At 44.4% G+C, this 18,860-nt stretch overlaps 1 protein-coding gene across 2 annotated transcripts in view; it reads left to right on the plus strand.

The window, feature by feature from the left end:
* The window catches only part of LOC134343963 (interleukin-6 receptor subunit beta-like), a 104,360-nt gene that overhangs the window by 62,265 nt on the left and 23,235 nt on the right, over window positions 1-18,860 (plus strand). For both annotated transcript variants that reach the window (XM_063042941.1, XM_063042942.1), the window contains exons 10-13: window positions 12,486-12,702; window positions 13,645-13,833; window positions 15,621-15,722; window positions 17,693-17,836. In XM_063042941.1, coding sequence (XP_062899011.1) covers window positions 12,486-12,702; window positions 13,645-13,833; window positions 15,621-15,722; window positions 17,693-17,836 — 652 coding nt within the window. The remainder of the gene's footprint in view (window positions 1-12,485; window positions 12,703-13,644; window positions 13,834-15,620; window positions 15,723-17,692; window positions 17,837-18,860) is intronic.

The raw sequence follows: 18,860 nt of genomic DNA on the forward strand, positions 1-18,860 counted from the left end.
CCTTCAAACATACCCTCTAAGTGCTAACACACTGCCCTCCCTGATCAGCTGTACAACATCCCTTCCTCTTTCGCACCTTAAACATCACTACTTCAGACGTTGAGCAGTCAGTCCTGCCCATGTGTCTGTAATTGCAACAATATCAGAATCCCATGTGTAGATACATGCTCTCAGCTCCTCTGCCTTAACTGTGAGTCTTCTCGTATAAATGCAGTGAAGCCTATCGGCCCTCCCATGCCTCCCCTCCTGACTCTGCCAACACATTGCACTGAACATGCCTGCTCTCCTTTCTACTTGTGAGTCAGTCTCTCCCCAGCTGCCACACTCTCAGCTCAAACCGTCCCACCTAGTACCCGCAAACTTCTGTTGGATCACTATGATCACTTGGAGTTCTTCGGAAGTCAAGAATGAGTCATAAAACTTGTTGCTTATGATTGTTTATTCAGTGTTAGAAGAAAGGAGAAAAGGCAAGATAGCAGAAAACATTAAGACCCTAATGGTGAGGAAAGGAACAAAGACGAGAGACAAAAGAGACAGAAGAGCAAAAGAGATCAAGCCAACGTGGTCCGGTCCTCTTGTGGCAAATTGCTGATAACAGACCTTACATTCCAAGTCCATTGCTTGAATAAGATCACACCAATCCGAGTAATGCAATACCCACAACTGTAACCACTAAAAATGCACTGAACAATTAAAGGTATGTAGGTAATTATATAAAGATACAAACAAGCGTAAGGAAGTGAAACTACAAGAAAAATAACAAATATGTAGTCTAATCCAACAATCCTCCCTTTAATTCCAAATTATACATTTAGAATCATTACATCTGAAAATTCTGAGGTAGAAAAAGTTGTGGTACTATATTAAGTATAAAGTTATCAAATATTTACGTAATTTATAGAAATATTGAGGGATTACGTCATTGTTAAGGTAGATTGACTTTGTAAGTAGGCTCACTTACATGTGTTTGAACATGTTAATGATTGCCCTTATACAAATAAAAAAGGTGTAAATTATGTTGGCATTTAGGACAAATTTCATGGCATTGTGGCGACCCATTTTCTAGCACCCACGGACCGGCTCACGAAACAGCACGCGCAGGCACAGGGCCGGCCCCAAAAAGGGCGCCAGGCCATCTTCACCAGTAGAGGGAAAATCCCGCGCGCGGAAAGGGTCTGGGAATATGCATTCCCCACAGCAGTCCCGCCCAGGGAGGGCGGGAACGGGAAGGCTTTAAAGCAGGCCGCGAAGTTTGAATGAATTTTTTTATCGCAACTCCAACTCACCGACTCCGTGTGGTTATTCTAGCGCTGTGTGTAGCACACCGCTACATTTGGTGACCCCAACAGCCCAAACGATATTTGGGCCAGAGATGACCGACACCGCATCTGTTCACGCAGTTTCATTACAACTGCCAAGCTTTTGGCTGCTGAGATCTCGTCTGTGGTTGGAACAGGCAGAAGTATAATTCCACATTCGGCAGATAACCTCGGAGTCCACTCGCTACTACTACGTGCTGAGCTCCCTCAACCAGGAGACAGCTGCACAAGTTGAGGAGTTTATACAGTCGCCCCGGCGAACGGCAAATACACAGCATTCAAAGCCCTGCTCATAAGGACTTTTGGACTCTGACGGCGCGAACGAGCACGCCACTTAATACACCTGGACGGTTTGGGAGACAGGCCGCCATCGGCATTAATGAACGAAATGCTGGCCCTGGCTGAAGGACACAAACCCTGCCTCATGCTTGAGCAGGCGTTCCTAGAGCAACTGCCTGAGGACATATGCCTGCTGCTGTCCGACACAGATTTCAGCGATCCCCGGGAGGTGGCAGCCCGAGCAGATGTGTTGTGGAATGCCAAGAGGGAGAGAGGGGCATCCATCACACAGATCACCAAGCCACATGCCCAACGACAGACCAGACCAGGCCCGGCAGCAGAGCCCAACGAACAATGGTGCTTCTACCACCAGCGGTGGGGCACAGGGGCCCGCCGCTGTAGACCACCCTGCAAATTCCCGGGAAACGCCAAGGCCCAGCCGCCGCCGCTCACTATGGCGGCTGGCCATCAGGATAGCCTCCTGTACGTCTGGGACAAGCAGTCGGAACGCCGCTTTTTGGTCGACACCGGAGCGGAGATCAGCGTTTTACCTCCAACGAGTTACGACACCTGCAACAGAGAACCTGGACCCACCCTGAGGGCCGCAAATGGCAGCACAATACGAACCTACGGCACCCGCACGGTGCGGCTACAGTTCATCTCCAGCCGGTTCACGTGGGACTTCACACTGGCTGCTGTGGCCCAACCACTCCTGGGGGCGGATTTTCTGCGAGCCCACAGCCTGCTGGTTGACCTGCAAGGGAAGCGACTAGTCCACGCCAAGACTTTTCAAACATTCTCCCTGGGTGAAGCAAAGTTGCCAGCCCCACATCTGGACTCCATCACGCTGTCTAACGATGAATTCACCAGGGTCCTGGCGGATTTCCCATCAGTACTGACACCGCAGTTCACGGCAGCCATGCCCAGACACAGAGTACAGCACCACATCCCGACCCAGGGACCACCCCTCCACGCCCGTGCTCGAAGGCTTCCCCTGGACAAGCTCCGATTGGCGAAGGAGGAGTTCAAGAAGATGGAGGAATTGGGGATCATACGACGGTCCGACAGCCCATGGGCCTCCCCCCTGCACATGGCACCCAAGGCAACGGGGGGGCTGGAGACCATGCGGCGACTACCGCAGACTGAACGAGGCTACAACGCCAGACCGCTACCCTGTGCAGCACATTCAAGACTTCGCAGCAAACCTACACGGCACAAGGATCTTTTCCAAGGTAGACCTCGTCCGGGGATACCATCAAATCCTGGTACATCTGGACGACATCCCCAAAACAGCACTCATCACCCCGTTCGGCCTTTTCGAATTCCTCCGAATGCCGTTTGGTCTAAAGAATGCCGCACAGACTTTCCAGTGGCTAATGGACGCAGTGGGACGTGACCTGGACTTTGCATTCATCTATTTGGACGACATCCTCATAGCAAGCAGTAGTCGGCAGGAGCATCTGTCCCACCTCCGCCAGCTCTACTCCCGCCTGAGCGAATTCGGCCTTACAATCAACCCAGCCAAATGCCAGTTCGGACTCGACATCATCGACTTCCTGGACCACAGGATTACTAAAGACGGGGCAACACCTCTGCCCACCAAGGTAGACGTGGTCCGCCACTTCCCCCGACCCAACATAACCAAAGGCCTGCAGGAATTCGTGGGTATGGTGAATTTCTACCACTGTCTCCTCCCCTCAGCAGCCCGAACCATGCGCCCCCTGTTCACCCTGATGTCGGGTAAGGGCAAGGACATTACCTGGGACAAAGAGGCCGCAGCCGCTTTCATTAAAACCAAGGAAGCCTTGGCAAACGCCGTGATGCTAGTGCACCCCAGAACGGACGTTCCTACTGCCCTCACGGTGGACACATCCAACACAGCAGTCGGTGGAGTGCTGGAACAACTCATCGAGGGTCGCTGGCAACCCCTGGCATTCTTCAGCAAACACCTACGACCACCCAAACTCAAATACAGTGCTTTCGACCGGGAGCTATTGGCACTATACCTGGCAATCTGGCATTTCAGATATTTCTTAGAAGGTAGGCCCATCACCGCGTTCACAGACCACAAACCGCTTACCTTTGCGTTCATGAAGGTGTCCGACCACTGGTCGTCCCGCCAGCAGCGACATCTGTCCTACATCTCCGAGTACACGACGGACATCCGGCATGTATCAGGAAAGAACAATGTCGTGGCGGACGCACTATCCAGACCTACCATACAGGCCCTGTCCCGGGGGTGGACTATGCAGCACTGGCAGAGGCACAGCAGGCAGATGCCGAGATCCCCAGTTACAGGACTGCAGCCTCCAGTTTGCAGCTCCAAGACCTCCCCGTAGGCCCAGGTGAGAGGACCCTACTATGTGACGTAGCTACCAGCCAACCCCGCCCCGTCGTCCCAGCAGCCTGGGGGCGGCGAGTTTTTGATTCCATTCACAACTTAGCGCACCCCTCCATCAGGACAACTGTCTGGCTGGTCGCCAACAGGTTCGTGTGGCATGGACTGCGTAAACGGGTCAGTGAATGGGCCAAAACGTGTATGCAGTGCCAAACGGCCAAGGTGCAGCGGTACACCAAGGCTCCGACGCAGCCGTTCGAACCCACCCACCGGAGGTTCGACCACATCCATGTGGATATCGTGGGGCCCCTGCCAGTGTCACGAGGAGCGCGGTACCTCCTAACTATGATAGACCGGTTCACCAGATGGCCAGAGGCAGTCCCGCTCACCGACACCACCTCCGAATCCTGCGCCCGAGCACTGATTGCAACCTGGGTAGCCCGCTTCGGGGTACCGGCCCACATTACCTCCAACAGGGGCGCCCAGTTCACCTCCAGCCTGTGGTCGGCTATGGCCAACCTTTTAGGATCGCAGTTACACCACACAACTGCCTACCACCCACAGTCAAACGGACTAGTGGAGCGCTTCCACCGTCACCTGAAATTGGCTCTCATGCCCCGCCTGGAGGGGCCTAACTGGGTGGACGAGCTTCCCTGGGTCCTGCTCGGAATCCGCATGGCGCCCAAAGAGGATCTGCACACCTCGTCGGCCGAGTTGGTGTACGGCGCACCCCTGGTCGTCCCAGGAGAGTTCATACCAGCCCCAAGGGGGCAAGAGGAAGAACCCACAACAGTCCTGGACAGACTACGTGAGAGGCTCGGTAACCTGGCCCCCATACTCACTTCACAGCACGGACAGAGCCCTACCTGCGTACCCAAAGACCTGCAGACCTGTAAGTTTCTTTCTGTAAGACGGGGCGGACACCGGGCACCGCTACAGCGGCCCTACGAGGGGCTGTTTAAGGTGATCAGGAACAATGGGTCCACGTTCGTGCAGGACATTGGGGGGAGAGAGGAGGTTTTCACGGTGGACCGACTCAAACCGGCCCATGTGGACTTGGCGCAGTCGGTCCAGACTCAGGCACTGTGGCGCAGGGGCAGACCCCCCAAACAGAGGCCGATCCAGACTGTGGACATTGGGGGAGGTATTGCTGATTCTGGGGGGGGGGGGTTATGTGGCGACCCATTTTCTAGCACCCACAAACCGGCTCACGAAACAGCGCGCGCATGCAGAGGGCCGGCCCCAAAAAGGGCGCCAGGCCATCTTCACCAGCAGAGGGAAAATCCTGCGCGCGGAAAGGGTCTGGGAATATGCATTCCCCACAGCAATCCCGCCCCAAGGAGGGCGGGAACGGGAAGGCTTTAAAGCAGGCCGCGAAGTTTGAATACATTTTTTTATCGCAACTCCAACTCACCGACTCCGTGTGGTTATTCTAGCGCTGTGTAGCACACCGCTACAGCATGCAATATTGAGTAACCTCAGCTTTCTAGACTTAACTGAATCCGGTCAACGAAATCCCAACCATCAGATTGATTTATTTTAGCTGTTCCTTTACGAATATGCTCAGCCATATCGGTTATGTCTTCCAGCTCGTCAAGTACAGTATAGAAGTACAGCACTCCTTGCCTACAACTGTACATATCCCCCCCTTAAGCACTAAGAGACGATTTAATGCCGCACGATTTTGAAGAACCATCTTATGCATGGCGTCTATTTTGAAGTGAGTGGTGTACGTTGACATACAAAACAGCTAGAGGTATCAGCAGATCAGCAAATACATGTGATACCCACAAGTACACATCTCAACCGACACATTGTGAGCAGGGAAACTTTGTAGAAATATAAAAACAAAAAATAATATTAGAATAATCTTCATAATGTCCAGTAGTTATTGACTCTGTTCAAAGTCTGGCTGATTAGTGCTTTGTTCACTGCAGCCCAGCAGTGTAGGCACTGAGTCGGTATATCAAACTCAGTGCTTGTTCTCTCAGTTGGTACCACTTCAGCTTTGCTTGCAGTGGCTGTCATGTGTCCCCTTACTTTCATCTTCTACTTTCACTGCCAAGTTGGTAATTAACAGCATTCGATAAGGACCTTCCTATCAAGTGATTCTCTTTGCAATTTTTAAAAAACAAGACCCTCCCTAAAGGAATCAGGGTGTGTTCTCCTTCTGTTGGATCACTCCAAGTGGCAAAAAACCTGTTGAGATGCTGACTGTACAACTTAGGTTAATTTCACTCAATTGTTAATTAAACTGTCTGCCATAATGTGTATATCAGCCCCTCTGAGATCAAGAGCTTCTGGCAATGACATGGGTTGTCCTGTTACTACCTCAAATGGACTTAACCTAGTTTTCTTGTTTGAGGTTGTTCTGATGCTACACAAGACCATAGGAGGAGCTGTAGCCATGGTACGCCTTCCTCATGATACCTGGTCATTGTTTGATGATTTCATTCATTTGTTTGACTTGTCCTGATGACTCTGGATGATGTGGTCCATGAAAAGACCATTCAATATTCACCAATTGACATAATTCCTGTCAAACACTCCCAGTGAAATGTATTCCTTGGTCAGAATCAATGTGACGTGACACCCCATCTAGGAGTATAGTCCTTGTTGATAGTTTTTGCTGTGTGTGTGGCAATGGCTTTCCTTGCTGGAATATTCTTCACCCATCTTGAAATCTTGTTCACTATTACCAGCATCTGTGAGTATCTCTGTCACTTTGGCAAAGTAATGCAGTCCACTTGTAGTGTAAAAATGGACCAGGTGGGGCAGGAACACTTAATTGTGGAAGCTTTTCTGCTGCTCCAGGATTTGTTTTCTAGTGCATTGTGCATCTTTCAACTGTTTGTTGAATCTGTGCCCTGAACTTTGGATTCCACACTCCTTCACTGCTTAACCTCCACCATTCTTCATCCAAAACCACTTTTCATTGTTAGAGAATTGAGCTTGCATCTCTCGAATTTCTTGTACGTTCGTCTGCGATATTCAATTCGTTTCCATAATTTCAGTAGTCCGTTTCCCAGTACTTCTTTTATTTCTTTTACTCCTTTGTGTGCTGCCCTTTTTACAATTTCTCCTGCAAATGCATTTCTGTGGCTTTCCATTGTGGTCATTTTGGAGCGGCTTTTACATTTTAATACAGTGACTTCTGATGGCATCCATAAGTTCTTGTACTAGTTGGCCATTCTTGATTGGGGTTCTTACAGCTGTATGAACCTTTTGGCTCCATAAGTTTCCAAAGTCATAAACAAATCCAAAAACACCTCAAGAATCAGTGCAAATATTAGCTGATATTCCTTCTGCCATCTTACAAGCTTCAATCAGACCTTTCAGTTCTGCTTGTTGCACAGAGGTACCAGGAGCCAAGCTTCCTGATACCAGCATTTCAGTTTCAGAAACAACTGCCCATACAGCCATTCAAATTCCTCCCTCAGGCGCTAAGGAGCCATTGGTGTACAAAATCAGATCTGGGCTCACCAGGCGTTTCTTTGTTATAATTTGCATCTTACTGGCCCAGTGATGGTTGTCATAGTCTAACAAGAATTCAGCACATTCATTTCCAATTAATAAGTTAACATATAAGTTGTCTGATGTTTGCTCCACCAAGGCAAGAAGGAAAGGCTGCAGTGAAGAGCTTAAACATCTTTGAATGCAATAATACGTCCATCACACCCGACATTGCTTGTTGAAACCATATGATCAGGTCAAGATCTCCCAACTTTTGTGGGGCAGAGGATTGAACTTGTTCAGCTTCTTCCTGTTTTCCACCTTCATTCCTATACCAACAATGAATAGCCCAATGTCATTTTTTTTTACCACAACGAAGACATTTTGTTTTAGGGGATTGGTCTCAGAGGTGTGGCTCAGACCGAGATTTCTGTGGTGAAAGGCAGTCCCACTTTTTCTGTAGATTAATGAGCATTGGCTGCTGACTCACCTGCCCAGCTGTGGCTGTTGACCAGCAAGCAACCAACTGTTGACTCATGGTCGGTGGCTGACTCACTGACTTAACTGTGATGATCACATTCCGATTTCGATATCTCCTTCCACTTGTTTGTCGGCTTACTAGCTCACTATATGGAACACCAACTTCACCCCAATTTAGTTTTCTCAACTTCACCGTTTTGGAAATATCTGGTTTCAAACCATCCTTAAAAGTTGACTTCAAAGGACCACATATAGAATCCTCAATGTTACCTTCATTTATTCCTGGAATTCCTGAATATTTTAACCGCATTGTCTTGTAGCATTCCTCATATTCAGGAATATCCACTGAAATAATTTGCTTGCAATCAAGACTTTCTTCCAATCAGTTTATATTGGGACTTATTCTTCCAATCACCTCTTAATAGCATACCAACCACCTTGTATATTTTGTTTATCATCTCCTATGCAGTTGCGAACATGGAGTCAACTGGCTGTTTTGCTGAGAAGCTAACATAGTAGCTAAAATTTGGATACCATTATATGGGTACAAAGGTAGTGGGTAGTGGCTCCATATGTCACTACTACAGGGCGTGACGACCTTGCCTTACATGAGTCCTGGGCTCAGCTGGCTCCGGCTGACCATACCCGGTATGGGCCCCTATCCAGGGTTACGGATCCCACTGCCTTGTGGGTATCTTCGGGAGAAGAGAAGGCTAAGGAGTAAACCCTACACAAATCCGGAGTGGAGTCCCTAAGGCGGTTGGATAATGTATCACATCACCTCGCAGCAGCTCCTGCAGCCAAGCTGATGCCAAGTGTAATACTTCGCATTCCTTTGGACCACATCTGCGAGGCCGGAGGGAGATCTTGATGTCTGGGCAGCCCAGGATCTCCATATTTATCGCCCAGGTTTGCACCCTGGAATGGGCGCATCCATTGTCTACTTAGACAGACGGAGCCATGAATACAGGTACAGATTGTATATATTCTTATTTGTTGATGTGCAGCCCAGGTCTTTAAACTTTCTTTTTTTAGGATGTGGCATTTCTTTGGACCATTTTTCGATTTTTACCAGTTAAGGTGGTTGATGGAAAACCATCTGCCTCCTTTCATGGATCCACTTTCAGTCCTGTGTGTTTTCACTTTCTTGGTCTTTATTGTACCAAGCTGTGACATGGCTGACAATGCTAGTTTTTCCATCACTGTCATCCCCACTTAAGTGGCTAGAAGTCACGGTAAAGTCCATGTCATGTAATTCCTCAGTGTTTGAATGGTGGCACTGTCTTGGAAGACAGTCCAATGTAGGGAATGTTCCCCAAGGAGAAGAGTCCCTGGCAGGATTGCCCACTTGAGATCCCTGTTGGGTTTTCTGATAATGCTACAGTTTATTCTGAAGTCCCATGCAGTACATTTTGATCCAATTACACTTATGATGTTGTTCTTTCATTCATTCAGTTAATAAAGGTTGAACAAGTTACATCTTTATTCTTCAGAGCGTAGCAGGTTGAGCGGGGACTTGATAGAGGTGTTTAAAATTATGAGGGGGATTGATAGAGTTGACGTGGTTAGACTTTTTCCATTGAGAGTGGGGGAGATTCAAACAAGAGGTCATGGGTTGAGAATTAGAGGACAAAAGTTTAGGGGTAACATGAGGGGGAACTTCTTTACTCAGAGAGTGGTAGCTGTGTGGAACGAGCTTCCAGCAGAAGTGGTTGAGGCAGGTTCGATGTTGTCGTTTTAAGTTAAATTGGATAGATATATGGACAGGAAAGGAATGGAGGGTTATGGGCTGTGTGCAGGTCGGTGGGACTAGGATAGGGTAAGAGTTCGGCACGGACTAGAAGGGCCGAGATGGCCTGTTTCCATGCTGTAATTGTTATATGGTTATAATGTAGAGATTTGCTCTTTAGAATTTTTACCCCTCTCTGTTTTTGTAGTTTTCCCTTTCCTTTTCCACTTGTTCAGTTAACCTCTTCACTTCTTCCACTAACTCACGTATTTGACCAAACTGACCATGTGTTTGTTTCTTTAAATGCAATGAGATTGCTCTAAACAATCCAGGTTTTTCCTTTCTCTCGGGCGTTCTCCGCATCTTATCACGTGCCTTTATATAGACTCAACATTGATGGTATATTTCATTAATCTCATCAAATTGAAATATGAGATTTCAAATCCTCAGTCGTCTGTTCACACATAACTGAAGGTTCAGCTCTCGACTTTGGCTATTGTCTCAATTTAATCACATGTACCACTTAATTTCTATGTACTTTCTGTGTTTGCTTGACTGGGATTGAAATACTGCTGAATTACGTCAAAATATTATTGGATTGCAATCAAAATATCATAGGATTGCGATCAGAATTATCTTTTTAGGATTGCAGTTGGAATATTATTTTAGAATTACAGTTGGATCATTAGGAATGTGAATAGAATATTATTTTGGGATTGCAATCGGAATTTTATTTTCAGATTGCAATTAGAATTTTGTACAATGGCAATTTAATTTGTAGGACTACAATTGGTATTTTGTAGGACTGCAATTGGTATTTTGTAGGATTGCAATCAAAATATTATTGGTTTACAAACTACATTTTTTTTCTCATTGGATTGCAATGTAAATATTTTTTATAAGCACTGGATTACAATTGGAAGGTTTCCTAGGTACTCCACGGGGCAGTACAAATTTAATTTGAGTATGGTGTTAATTTTAGCGCAGGTCTGACTTTTCCAGAAGAGCAAAGAATACTATAGTTTTCCTTTACTTTTAAGCTTCCATTAGATAGGTGATTTCTCAGTTAAGTTGGAAAATTAGGAGGAAGGTCTTACCTCCTATTTAAACATGCACACGAATGTTTCCATTTCATCTAGGATTCTTCCAAGACCTTAACCTTTATAACCATTCTGCCAATCACACTAAAATTGTTGACTGTCAATGGTTTTGATCTGAGGATCTTCATGTCAAGAATGAAGCATAAACTTGTTGTTTACAATCATTTATTAAGCGTTACAAAAACAAAGAAAAAGTGAGAGAAGGCAAGATAGAAGGACCTAAAGGCCCTAGTGGCAGGAAAAGGAACAAAGGCTACATCCACACACAGCTTTTTCTCTTCGTTTTGACCCTCTGTCCACACTAAAATGGCGTTTTCATCCCACGAAAATGGAGATTTTCAGAAACGGTCTCCAGAGTGAATAAATCGGAAAACGGAAAACGCCTAATATCCGTTGCAGTGTGTACGGGGTAACTGGAGCTTTTTAAAACCGTTGTCAACGGATGGCGGCAGTGCGGCATTTCATTGTCTTCTTTTTCTTCTTCTTATTATTATTACTACTTTATTGTCGCCAAACAGTTGATACTAGAGCGTACAATCATCACAGTGATATTTGATTCTGCGCTTCGCAGAACCTAACAATTTCAGAACAGACGGCAACGAGACTGAAGCCAGAAGAGTTAGAAATGTACTCACCAAATATTTTGACCCATAGCTTACTGAATAAATAAGTAAACTCACTTTGCCCTGTTTTCTGTCCTTGCTTGTATGAAGGTGGTTTACCTATTTATGCATGTACTTCTCTGACAATAGATGTGTAACAGCCTAATGTAACATTGTATGGAAATGCAAGATAACACTGATGCAGACATATTTTATACATTTAACAAGGTGTTTTATTAATGCAACAGAGTTAGTCAGTTTTTCAATGTTCGTCATCAGCCGGGTCATACTGTCAGTGAACTCCCTGTCAGTTGCCTCCATACGCTCCAGTATTTGTTGTTTTTTTTTTCAGTTTTAAGTCCTCCTGCGCAAGAGGCAAGAGCAATTCCTTTTAAGTTTTTCTACTCTGTAACTGGACAAACGCGCACTAAGTATACAGTTTCCTCTTTGCTTGTTTTCTGTGCGTCCTGCGCGTGCCCAGTAGAGGAGATTCGCCCAAATATCCGTGTTAGTGTGAACAGAGATATTTTGAAAAATGCTTAGTGTGTATGCCTGTCATTTTTACTCGAAACCGGCGTTTTCAAAATTATCTGGCGTAGTGTGGACGTAGCCAAAGATTCAAGACAAAAGAGGGAAAGAAACCGAATTAACATGATCTGACCCTCGTATACCAAATTGCTGATAACAGACATCCCATTCAAATTGAATTGCTTGAATTAACCAATATGATACTCCCACTCAAGTAATGCGACACCCACAATTACAACCAATAAAAAAATCACTGAAGAATTACATGTATAGAAGTCTTTACACGAAAGACTTCAGGGCAATAAAAAAGGTAAACTACAAGAAAAATAACCTGCTGTGTTCACCAGCAACTTTTATGTGTGCTGCTGGAAAAATAACTACACAGTCTAATCCAACACTTCCCTAATAAGACATTTATCCCATTTGTTCAGATGTAACTTCTTGTAAATGTCACCTCTACCCCAGATGAGATTCCCAAAAACTTGAAGCCCTCCCTCCTGCATCAGCTCTTGAACAACAGATTCCTTTTGTCCTATTTCTATAGAGCCTGGCAGCCTTGAAATCTTAAGTACAAAGTCAGAAACAATGAGTCATAGCACAGCTTAACGACAATTTCACAGTCTATACTGACAGGAAATGATCTATTTTTTGATGCAGGCTTTGAGCAAGTCTATAGCAAATGGAATCATTTTGGGATACAGGATATGGGTTGAGAAGCGATGGGATCAAACATTGGTGCAACAGGATAACACAACATCTTTGAATTATTCCTTGTTGCTGACACATGAAGCGCACGTTGTAACTGTCCTTGCTTATAATTCAGCGGGCGATTCTCCAAAGGCAGTCCTGATAGTTCCAGCTGTAAACCAGACAGGTATGTTTTTAATGCACCACAATTATTTAACTGAAATCTTTTTGCAGGAGAAGTAGAAGAATGAATTATTATCAGGAATATGATACAAAATAAACATTAGTGTAATTCCGTTGTTCTTCCCATCTCCTAATTTACTATTTCCGTCAGTTTGTAACTCTGCTCGGAGAAGCATAGAACATACTGTAGAACAGTACAGCAAAGTACAGGCCTTTCGCCCCACGATGTTGTGCCAACCTTTCAACTTATTCCAAGTTCGACCTAACACTTCCTTCCCACAAAGACCTCCATTTTTCTATCGTCAATGTACATATCTAAGAGCTTCTTAGAAGTCCCTAATGTATAGAAAAGTGTCAATTGCGTTCCTTTCTAAAACATTCTTGAATGCTTCTTAATGGCTGGTCACATTACTGAACTGGAAATCTAAATTATCTTCATTCATCTTAATAATACATTGATACATTCTAAAATCAGTCATGAATAAAATGGCAGAGCATTCTCAATGTGCCGCATTGCTCCTTTGACGTATGGTCCTGTGGTCCTTAGCTGCTACTTCACTACCACAGACAATGAACCAAATTAAATTTGAACCCAGGTCTTCCTTCTTATTTTAGACAAAGTGCCACGGAGAGGAAAGATCACTGTGATTAGATGTGTACAGTTCTACATAAAGACAAGTATTAACAATAGGTTGAACACCTCCTCTGTAATAAACTTCCACGATTTTAAGGAGCATTTTAAGAACCTTCAGAAAGGAACTAGTTTCAGTGGCATCGGCAGAGTGGGAAATAGATTCCTTGCCTACATATTGGCAGTAGAAACCAATTAAAACTTAAATCAACAACGATTTGTTTCTGCTGCACAACTATAATGGTGGTATTTTTACAATTATATTTTGTTTCATCCCATGATGTACACTAATAGCTGTTTATTTTAACAAACAAGCTCCCACAACTATCCAGTATGTTCAAGTTACATCACAGAATAACCGACTGCTCACACAGTGGAAGGCTCTAGAACGACCGGATTATGGATATAGCATTGAATGGTGTTTGTTTTTGGATACAAGCCCCTGTGCCGGGCCACTGCATTGGCAATATGAAGGAAATACTACTGAAATGACGTATTTACAGGGTAAGCACTTATCATGTTACATTAAAGGATACTACTGTGTTGATGCTAGTTTAAGGTGATTGTCTACTGCACCAAATGTTCTGAAAGATAAAGATTTAAGGGAACTGTCTCTTACTAAAATTTCATCCCTGGCTCAGAGTGACAGGGATGTTGACCATCTACAAAATACAGTGCAGTTACTCATTCACTCACTCACTCACATTACTCCACCAGCACCTCCTAAAACAACAGCTTCTAGACCAAGGAGGGCAAGGGTACCATGTGCATAGGAGTAACCCCGCTGAAATATTTTGTCCTGCTGTACACCATCCTGACCGTAGAAATAACTCACCATTCTCTCAAATCCCAGAAGCCCCAACCCAGGCAGCATTGAAGGAGTAGTGTCACCAGAAGTATTGCAATGGTTCAAGAAGATGGCTCATCGTCACCTTCTCAAGGCCAATAAGTGCTGGTCTGGTTAGTGATGCCCCGAACCAAAAGTGAATCAGAAGAATTGCACGTTGCATCAGTGTGTGATATTGGATGGAGATGAGGAGTGGGAAAATAGTAGTAATCTGCTAAAGTAGTGAAGACCAGGGGTGGAACTTGCCTTGTCCATATTCCATAGGTCTCATATCTACCCTAAATAGCACAATAAATGAGCAAGGCAGCCTGACAATCCATTTAATATTTAGTGTTATTAGACAGGGGACTGTCTTGTCTCCCTCTCTCTTCACCATTTACACCTTGGACTTCAACTACTGCACAGAGTCTTGTCATCTTCAGAAGTTTTCGGATGACTCTGCCATAGTTGGATGCATCAGCAAGGGAGATGAGGCTGAGTACAGGGCTACGGTAGAAAACTTTGTCACATGGTTTGAGCAGAATTATCTGCAGCTTAATGTGAAAAAGACTAAGGAGCTGGTGGTGGACCTGAGGAGGGCTAAGGCACCGGTGACCCCTGTTTCCATCCAGGGGGTCAGCGTGGACATGGTGGAGGATTACAGATACCTGGGGATACGAATTGACAATAAACTGGACTGGTCAAAGAACACTGAGGCTGTCTATAAGAAGAGTCAGAGCCACCTCTATTTCCTGAGGAGACGGAGGTCCTTTAACATCTGTCGGACGATGCTGAGGATGTTCTACGAGTGTGTGGTGGCCAGTGCTATCATGTTTGTTGTTCTGAGCTGGGGCAGCAGGCTGAGGGTAGCAGACACCAACAGAATCAACAAACCCATTCGTAAGGCCAGTGATGTTGTGGGGATGGAACTGGACTCTCTGACGGTGGTGTCTGAAAAGAGGATGCTGTCCAAGTTGCATGCCATCTTGGTCAATGTCTCCCATCCACTACATAATGTACTGGTTGGGCACAGGAGTACATTCAGCCAGAGACTCATTCCACCGAGATGCAGCACAGAGCGTCATAGGAAGTCATTCCTGCCTGTGGCCATCAAACTTTACAACTCCTCCCTTGGAGGGTCAGACACCCTGAGCCAATAGGCTGGTCCTGGACTTATTTCCTGGCATTTACATATTACTATTTAATTTTTTATGGTTTTATCTTGCTTTATTTATACTCTATTCTTGGTTGGTGCAACTGTGACGAAAACCAGTTCCCTCGGGATCAATAAAGTATGACTATAACAATGCTAAAGCATATTGATTGCCAACCATTCAAACTTTGGACTAAAAATTTCAATAATTATGATAATATTTTCAATGTTATGAATTTTGCAGTTGTCCATATTTTCTAAAAAGATAATAGAATCTGACAAAACACAACTTTTCATTTTATTCTTTCACAGGTGATTTTAAACCATTTGTGTGCTATAACATTACTGTTTATGCTTTGTACAATGATGGTCCAGGAAATCCTTGTTCAACTCTAGCATATCTGCAACAAAGTTGTAAGTAAATTCTCAAGGGGTAATGAGGGGATTCCAGAGACCTTGATGTGAAAGAATGGTTTGGTACTTTATAATGAATGTGTAACATCATATCTGACATCAGGCGGCATTATTCTGTTCCAGAAATCCAGTTAATGTCATCAGTTCGGAAATGCAGCTGGCCAAGCTGGCTCAGTTCAAAGTCCACATTTCCTGATATACAAACAAGAAGTGTTCCAGAGAGAACAGTAAAATCGAGACAGTTAAAATAACTTGAATGGTTTCCAGCAATTGATATTTCTTGCTTTTTGACTGGAGTTAAAGTAGTATCCCATTCTTCTGTTTGGTAATTAACTATAAGTACCAATATTACAGTGTAATATTACGGTGATTTTTGATTGAATTGCAAATATAGAAGTGGTACTTTACTTTGTATTTATCCCTAATTTTTATATTGCTTTGATTTCTAGCTATGTTTGTGTAAGTAACTGCATTTGTGGAATTTATTGAATAATGAGTGACATGGCCAAAAGCAACAGATTGCAGATCCAATCAGCTGGACCCAATCTGTGAGGGAAAATGCAATTAGAAATACACAGAGATTGCCTTATTAGTAGAATCATAGAGTTATTGAGCAATACAGAACCGATTCAGGCCCTTTGGCCCAACTAGTCCATGCCAGCCATAGCACCTGCCCAGTTAGTCAATACTTCATGGTGTTGTGGAAGAAAGAGGACAAGTGGGCTTGCATATAAGATAAAAGCCTGATGGCAGGGGACCTAGAACTTCTCAGGATCAGAGAGTCGGAGGTCAGAATCTGGTGGGTGGAGTGGTGCTGGAAGGGCAGCTTCTAGACCTCGTTTATTTAAAGGCCTGAACAATTATTGGTGCCAATCATTTCTCAAAGTTCCAAGTTCAAAGTAACTTTGTTATCAAAATACATATATGTCACCATATACATTTTCTTGCGGCCATACTTAATAAATCCAATAACCGCAGTAGAAAATGAAAGACCACTCCAACAGAGGGAACAACCAGTGTGCAAAAGACAAAGAACTGTGCATATTCAAAAAGAAAGAAAAATATCATAATAATAATAAATAAATAAGCAATAAATATCGAGAACATGAAATGAAGAGAACTTGAAAATGGGTGCATAGGTTATGGGAGCAATTCAGTTATCCCCTCTGGTTTAAGATCCTGATGGTTGATGGTTCCTGAATCTGCTGGTGTGAATCCTGAGGCTCCTGTACCATCTTCCTGATGGCAGAAGTGAGACGAAAGCATGATGGGGTGATGGGGTCCTCGGTAATAGATGTTGCTTTCCTGTATCAATGCTCAGTAGTGGGGAGGGCTTTATTCGTGATGAACTGGGACGAATCCACTATTTTTTGTCCGCTTTTCTGTTCAAGGGCATTGGGATTCCAGACCAGGCTGTGGTTCAACCAGTCAATATACTCTCCACCAAACATCTATAGAAGGTTGTCAAGATCTTGGATGTCATACTGAATCTTTGCAAACCCCTAAGGAAGTAGAGTGTGCTAGCAAGTGTGTGAATATAAAGCAAATGGGAGAGATGTAATCCCGAGCAGATGGTGATGTGAAAGAATGTAATCCTGGCTTATCTATACAAGCAACCTTTTATGCCCCTTCCTAGATTGTTTATGATCAATAAATTACTTCTGAAATAATGTCACAGTTGAAGTGTAAGGACTGTGACACAATATGCTGGAGGAACTCAGCAGGTCAGGCAGAGCAATCGAGAATAGGCGGATTAAATCTCTCCATCGAGACTCATTCTGAAATGTTGAATCTTTACTCCTCTCCATCATGCTGCCCAACCTGCTGAGTTGTGTGTTACTTTGCATCTACAGAATCATTGTGTGTAAAAGTTCCCCATTGTGTTGAACTATTATTTGTTGAGGATGAAGTGAGAAGATTGCTGCATCTTATTAGGTCTGCCACACGATGTTAAACTAAGATATCTTTAGATCCAGCAGAAGGACCAAGCAGCACTATTCATAATGCAAGAGGAACAGAGGTTACGATTAAATGGCAGGAAATTCCCTTAGAAAAGCGACGTGGTTTCGTTACCAATTACACCATCTTTTATAAATCTGAGAAAGGTGAAAAAGGTAAGGGAACCCAGATCAATTTTGTGACTGGAAATGCCTGTGTTATCATTGTGAATAGCTCATTGCTTATTCCTTGTATGTGCCTCTTTATGCAACTCTACATGGTCCTGTCACGACTCTCCTACATCTATTCAATCTATAGATTGTGCTATTCCTTTAATGTTGCTGCAACTTGAGTTCCCTCCTCTGCTGTTCAAACAGATTTAATTGTGTGGAATGAAAGGGTCATTCCACAAAATTAAATCTGTTGTGCTTAATACTTGCAAATTACATGCAATAGAATTGCCAAATACCAGGAGCTGGTAGAGCAGTGCCAGGGATGGGGGGGGGGGGTGGGGGGAGGGCACGATGTGAGCCTATAGAGTTGGGGTACAGAGGTTTTGCGGGTTGTTCACTCTGCAGAACCTACTCTACCATTGACATTATGGGAGCTGCGAAGAAAAGAGCCAACTAGACCCTCATAGAAGCTGCTGAGCAAGTCTCTAGATGGCTATGTATTTTCACATTATTACTCAATAATATATTATACAAATAGAATACAATCTACATTACAGAAATAGGTTACATTTAAAAAAAAAGAATGCACCCAACCCTTCCTGAGAAGTGCTAACTGTTCAGTTCAGGAATACCTGCACACCCCTACAAAATTTGGATGTTAGTGCAAACACGTGTCTTCTTAAGGGGTGTTGCCTGATTGCACTCCAAAACAGAATTCCTGGAGTACCAATTCCTGCAGTTTCCCTGGAGTTACATAGGGAAATCTGTTTTATAATCCTGCAACACATTGGATCAGATTACAAAACTGTTTTCTAGCCTGTTGCACGTGCTAGTCTCTACTAGGAAATTGTAGAGAGTTTGAAGCAGACACCTCTTGTGGAACGAACTGACAGCTAAGGTCATTCCACAAGATGATTTATGTTTTCAAACTTGCATGAGACTCAAATAAGTGACTTGCCTCTTCTCTTGGATGTTTGCTATTTGTGAAGCAGTTCTTGAAGTCTCTTAAAGATCACAGTTTAGATCT

Source organism: Mobula hypostoma, chromosome 3, assembly GCF_963921235.1.
Source record: "Mobula hypostoma chromosome 3, sMobHyp1.1, whole genome shotgun sequence".
Taxonomy (NCBI): Eukaryota; Metazoa; Chordata; class Chondrichthyes; order Myliobatiformes; family Myliobatidae; genus Mobula; species Mobula hypostoma.